This window comes from Cebus imitator, unplaced genomic scaffold (assembly GCF_001604975.1).
Source record: "Cebus imitator isolate Cc_AM_T3 unplaced genomic scaffold, Cebus_imitator-1.0 Scaffold237, whole genome shotgun sequence".
Lineage (NCBI taxonomy): Eukaryota > Metazoa > Chordata > Mammalia > Primates > Cebidae > Cebus > Cebus imitator.
Window position 1 is genome coordinate 3,840,632 of NW_016107552.1, and position 6,731 is coordinate 3,847,362.

Consider the following 6,731-nt stretch of genomic DNA (forward strand, 5'->3'; position numbering starts at 1 on the left):
CAACACAGTGAGACTCTGTCTTAAAAAAAAAAAAAAAGTGAAAGTGGAATATATATATGTTTATTTTGCCCATGACACAGCTCTCAGCTCTCAAGAGATCCTTGACTGTGTGCCCAAAGATAGTTTTTCCCAAAGATATTTTTATAAATAAAAAATAAAGGGTAACAGAAGAGGTAAATGTGTGGGTAAATCTAAACAAATGTTATTGGTATAAAATTATAGTAGTATGGAAAACAATGATATCTTGTGGGGTTTAAAATAAGCAAAACGTACGAAATATGTATGGGTGAAATTACATATCTGGGATTTGCATTGAAACAATGTGGGGTGGAGGGAGGCAGGAAGACTATACATGAAATTAGCCTGGCCAGAAGATTGCTGTTGAAATGGAATGGATGCACGGGGCTTCATTGTACAATTCTCTTTACTTTTACATAGCTGTACACTCTCAACATAAATAAGAATTAAAAACACACAAAACACACAGATACATATACGCATACACATACATTTAAAATACACAAAAATATTAGCATATAAGTCATTAGGGGGTAAATTTAGTTCCTGTTGCAAGGTTCTTGTACTGACTAGGAAGAGGGTAGAAGTATTGACTCATAGGCTAGGTGCAGTGGCTCACACCTGTAATCCCAACACTTTGGGATGCTGAGGCAGGCGGATCTCTTAAGGTCAGGAGTTCAAGACCAGTCAACATGGTGAAACCTTGTCTCTACTAAAAAAAGCCCGGTCACGGTGGCTCATGCCTATAATCCCAGCACTTTGGGAGGCCGAGGCGGGCGGATGACCTGAAGTCAGGAGTTCAAGACCAGCCTGACCCACATGGTAAAAACGTGTCTCTATTAAAAAAAAAAAAAAAAAATTAGCCAGGCGTAGTGGTGCACACCTGTGGTCCCTTATTTGCTACTCAGGAGACTGAGGCAGGAGAACTGCTTGAACCCAGAGGCAGAGGTTGCAGTGAGCCGAGATTGCTCCACTGCACTCCAGCCTGGGCAGAAGAGCGAGACTTCCTCTGTCTCAAGAAAAAAAAAAAAGTACTAACTCATGGTAGACTTTGATAAATGAAGGATGCATGTTGTAAGCTCTAAAATAATCTACTATCATCTTTTAAAATAACTCCAGACTGCGCAGTCACAAAACTAATAGAAAGGGGAAACTGAATAATAAAAATAGTAAATGCAAAACAAGATGTAAGAGGAGATAAGAAGAAACAGAATAGGCACAGAAAACAAATTGGTGGTGGCTTTCAACCCAAATAAATTGGTAGTTACATTTAAAAGGACAATCAATAAAAATTAAAATAATTGAAAATAAAATAAAACCCAACTAATGTGTTTTATATAAGAATACAGAAAGGTGGAAAATAATGAAAAATATATCCTGCACATACTAACCAAGAAAGCTGTATAACCCTTTTTTTTTTTTTTTTTTTAAAAAAAGCTTCACTCTGTCTCCCAGGCTGCTTGCAGTGACGTGATCTTGGCTCACAGCAATCTCTGCCTTCTAGGCTCAAGTGATTCTCCCACCTCAGCCTCCCAAGTAGCTGGGACTATATGTGTGCCAACTTAGAATTATATTAGCCACACTCGGCTAATATTCGTATTTTTTGTAGAGGCAGGGTCTCGCCAAGTTGCCCAGGCTGGTCTTGAACTCCTGGGCTTCATCGATCCACCCACTTCTACCTCCCAAAGTGCCGAGATTACAGGAGTGAGCCGCCATGCCCAGCATAACTATTTTTAATGAAGTAGACTTTAAGAAGAAAAGTATTATTAGAGATAAGAGACACATCACGGAAAAGAAGTTACTAGCAGTCGGGTGCGGTGGCTCACGCCTGTAATCCCGGCACTTTGGGAGGCTGAGGCAAGCAGATCACCTGAGGTTGGGGGTATGAGACCAGCCCTTGCAACATGTCAAGGCCCTGTCTCTACTAAAAACACAAAAATTAGCTGGGCATGGTGGTGGGAGCCTGTAATTCCAGCTACTAGGGAGGCTGAGGGAGGAGAATCACTTGAAGCCCGGAGGCAGAGGTTGTGATGAGCTGAGATGGTGCCATTGTCCTCCAGCCTGGGCAACAAGAGCGAAACTCAGTCTCAGAAAAAAGAAAAAGAAGTTACTAGCTAGTTTCAGTACTGACATCCAGGAAAGTGGAGGTAAAACTTCCAGAACTTAACATCCAGGAAACTGGATGTAAAGTTTTTTTAGAGAAACGAAACCAATAGTTTATACATAGACAGAGAGAGATTTATTTTAGGAATTGGCTCATGTGATTGTGGGGACTAGCAAGTTTAAAATCCGTAGGGCAAGCCAGCAGGCTATAAATTCAGGTAAGACCTGATCTCGAAGTCTAGAAGCTAAAATCTGCAGAGCAGTCAGCAGGCCAGACGCCCAGGCAGGACATCTGTGTGACAGTCTTGAAGCAGAATTCCTGCTTCTCTAGGAAACCTCAGTTTTCACTCCTAAGGCCTTCAACTGACTGGATGTGGCCCACTCACATGATGGTGGTTAATCTGCTTTACTTGAAGTCAACTGACTGTCAATGTTAATCACATCTATGAAATAACCTCCCGGTAAGATACTGACAAGCATTTGACCAAATAACGGAGCACCATAGCTTAGCCGAGTTGACTGACACAGAAATTAAGCATCAGGAGTGAATAGAATGTCCAAAAAACCAAAACACTAGGGGTACTATATCTTATATAGCTATCATAATTATGTAAAACACATAATTATAGAATGAAGATATTAAGATAACCATCAGAACAAAAATAAAAACTTTTTTTTTTGAAACCAAGTCTTGCTCTGTCACCCAGGCTCAAGTGCAGTGGTGCAATTTTGGCTTACTGCAACCTTTGCCTCTCGGGTTCAAGAGATTCTCCTGCCTCAACTTCTAGCGTAGCTGAAATTACAGGTACCCGCCACCATGCCCCGCTAATTTTTGGATTTTTAGTAGAGGAGGGGTTTCACCTTGTTGGCCAGGCTGGTCTTGAACTCCTGACCCCAAGTGATCCACCCACCTCGGCCTCACAAAGTGCTGGGATTATATATGTGAGCCACCGTGTTTGGCCAAAAATCGCCTTTTTTTACAAAGATCAAAACAGACATTATGCTGGAGATGAGAGACCTCACTGTCACCATGCTCCTTTCGCACGTCCACTAGGCCCAGTGCTGGGTCCAGACTCACATAAGCCTTAGGGACCCGCACCCAGGGGCTCTGGCTGTAGCAGAATCCAAAGAATAAATGCTGGTGCTGATAGAGTAGGAGACAGGGCCGGGCACAGTGGTTCACGCCAGTCATCCCAGCAGTTTGGGAGGCCGAGGTGGGCAGATCATGAGGTCAACAGATCAAGACCATCCTGGCCAACATGGTGAAGCCTGGTCTCTACTGAAAATTCAAAAATTGTCGGGCGCGATGGCACACTAAGTTTGGCATCAACATGGTGAACTCCTGGGAGTGGGGGACCACCAGGTTGTCTAAAGAGGGGTGAACCGGCCCACGTCTGAAACGGAGCAGGTCAAAACTCCCATGATGATCAGTAGTGGGATCGCACCTGTGAATAGCCACTGCACCCTAGCCTGGGCAACATAGCGAGACCCCGTCTCTAAAAAAAAATAAATAAATAAAAATAAAAATAATTCAAAAAATTTCAAAAATTAGCTGGGTGTGGTGGCATGTGCCTGTCGTCCTAGCTACTTGGGAGGCTGAGGCAGGAGAATTGCTAGAACCCAGGATGCGGAGGTTGCAGTGAGCCAAGATCATGCCACTGCACTCCAGCCTGGTGACAGAGCCAGACTCCGTCTCAAAACAAAAAAAAAAAAGAGGAGACTGGATTCTGGGAGGACCTGCTAGTGAGAGGTAAGCACAGAGGGGAGAGACGGAGGCAGGAGCATGGGAGCCCCAGCAGACCCTGCAGCAGCGTCTGGCCAGGGATCCCTGCAGGGAGGCATCTTGGCCAGGAGGATGCTGCAGCAGGCCTCTCGCTGAGGCCCGTAGCCAGCCCAGCCAGGGTCCCAGAGTCCAGTGACCCCTGTTCTGCAGCAGCAGCTGGGGCCAGACCCAGGCTCTCTTCCACTCCCAGCTTCTTAAAACAGGAAGTGGAGAGAGTCGTTGACAAAATACTGTTGCAAACCACATCCTATCTCTTCACCAAGGGAGAACTGGAGGGATGTGGGCGGAGGAAGCATTAGAGCAGAGATCCCTACTCAACCACTGACCCTCACGCACACAGCAGGGCATGGGAGACCCCCCGACACTCACTCGGGAGGCATCGCAGGTCCAGACTCCACTGGGAGATCTGTGGCAGCAGGTCCCCATTCCCAAAGGCCACATGCCCACGGGTGGTCTCTGCTGCCTGAGACCCCAGTCTCATTTGCAACTTTGCGACTTCAAGTTTAAGTGGGTGCCGCATTTCTGTATGTCCTCCTGAGCAGAGAAGGAGCACTGCCTGGGGTGGCCTCTAACGTCAATGCCTTGAATCCCCTGGGAGCCACTGGGGAGGCCAAGCAGTCACCAGCCCCCACTTGTCCCTGAGCTGCCATTCTCAGCCCTGTGGAAGGAGACAGAAAGCCCTGAAGCTAAACCAAAGGACCAGGTCACGAGGGGCTGGAGGGTGGCATGAGCAATCAGGGCAGGGAAGGATGGACAGATGGGGGAATGGAGGGAGGAAGAAATGAATGAAAAGGTGAATGAATGAACAAAGAGAGAGAACAGCCTCCCTTGCTTTAGTGCTGTTCCCTTCAGTTTACAAAGCACTGGAACCCTTCCAATAGCCTGCAAGACAGAACTTCTGGGAAGCAGACCAGGTGGCTGGCAGGGAGGGGATGCTTGCCATGGCTTTTGTGGGCCCAGTGGGAGGCTGGGGGCAGGAAGGGGCATCCTGTGTGTTCCCGCTCTGCAGCGGCAGCGGTGGAGGCCCTCCTTGGGCTGGGCTTCCTGGAAGAGGGTCGGGAAACACCCGCTGTCGCCCCTTTCTACCACGCTCTCATCCAGGGTACCAAGTATCAATCACTCAGGTCACGGGACCCAGGCCCTGACTCAGGGAGAGGGGATGTGAGGGGTGGGGCAATGGGTATCCCAGGACTGAGAGATCAGAGATGTGGCCCCGTGCCGGGAGTCGGGGCAGACAGGCTGTGGCAGCATCGTGTGGACCCCAGCAGTCCAGTACCCACACAGGGAGCCTCTCAACCCCTTCACCTATGAGCTTGGGAGAAGACCGCAACCTTGGAGAACCGGAGGGACCTGCACCAGCCAGCAGGGTCAGGCGGGGCCAGACCGGTTCCCAAATGGGTTATGCAAATGGGCCTCCTGAACCCTGGAGCCAGGCATAGACTCACACACCACCATCGTCCCTAAATCCCCATCTGCTCCACAGGCACACCCTGCCACCTGTTCTGTGCAAGGAACCTGAGGCTGCCTCGCGCCCAAGCCCTGCAGGCGGTGAAGCCCAAACCCACATGGCTCTTGCTTCCTGGGCCGATGCACGTGCACACGCGCGCGCGTACACACACACACACACACACACACTCACACACACACACACACGCCTTCTCCAGGAGGGGCTGGCTGCCAACAGCCACCCAGCTCCCTCCCACCTCTCACTCACCGTCCAATATCCGAGCAGACCTTGGAATCAGCAGCAACAGCAGCGTGGGCAAAGGCCTGGGGACCACAGGGGACCTGGTGGCCAGAGAGGACCACAGCCAACACTATGACAGCCAGCGCCAGCCCCAGCCCCAGAAGCACCAGACCGACCGTAGTGCCGCAGCCCCGTGCCATGGCTCCGCAGCCCAGGAGGAGAGGGGAGGCCGGTGGGCAGACAGAGGGACAGATGGGTGGGCAGACGAAGGGACAAGAAGATGCACAGATAGACTCGCAGGTAATTGGACAGATGGACAAACAGGTGGGGCTGGAGACAGACACGAAGATGGACTGACAGACAGTCCAGATAGCTGGACAGAGAGAACAGTAAGAGAAAGATGGTCAGATGGAGACGGGCTTACAGATGGGGGACAGTTAGACAGATCTGAACTGCGGGCTGCCAGATGGACAGATGGGTGGACGGATAGACGGCTGGTGGCCGGCAGCTGTGGCGAGCTGCTGCCTTCCCCAAGTGCACACTACGAAGTAGCCAAACTCACGCCTCAACTTCCAGTTTTCAGTTCATGCTTGTTCCTGGCAGGAGGCCAGTCAGCAAAGCGTCAGAGGGGAGTTTTCCTTGCCTAGCGAAGCCAGCAGCTGTGTTAACTCCCCTACTGGTGGTAGGTCCCGACGCCCCGCCTGCTACCCGCCAGAGCCCAGGGCCACGTTGTCCCGATGTGCTTGAGAAGTGCCTGCTGCACTGCGGTTGCTAGGTGGGGGCAGGGCTCCCAAGAACCGCCACACCATTCCCTGGGTTCCCGGCAGCTCCCAGTAAAGCAGGGCTGGGACCGCTCAACTCTCTCCCCGCCAACCGGCCAGGCTTCCCTGGAGCCCTAACCCCAGCTCCCACCTCTATCCCTAACCCTCTCTGCATGGCCCAGCCCAGGCAGCGTCAAGGTGAAGCTGAACAGAGACAGAAGGAGAGGGACCCAAGGTAGTGTCACTCAGGACCTGGGTTCAAGTCCCTATGCTTCTGCAGCCTGGCCTGGGTCCCCCAGTTCCCCAGGGTGACCAAAGGCTTCCCAGACTGCACTGAGAACAGGCAGACTTGAGAGCACCAGACGCTGATGACTACAAG

At 50.4% G+C, this 6,731-nt stretch overlaps 1 protein-coding gene across 2 annotated transcripts in view; it reads right to left on the minus strand.

The window, feature by feature from the left end:
* The window catches only part of GGT5 (gamma-glutamyltransferase 5), a 25,751-nt gene extending 19,529 nt beyond the window's left edge, over positions 1-6,222 (minus strand). For both annotated transcript variants that reach the window (XM_017498121.2, XM_017498120.2), the window contains exon 1: positions 5,619-6,222. In XM_017498121.2, coding sequence (XP_017353610.1) covers positions 5,619-5,791 — 173 coding nt within the window. In that variant the 5' untranslated portion in view covers positions 5,792-6,222. The remainder of the gene's footprint in view (positions 1-5,618) is intronic.
* Between the last annotated feature and the right edge of the window lie 509 nt (positions 6,223-6,731).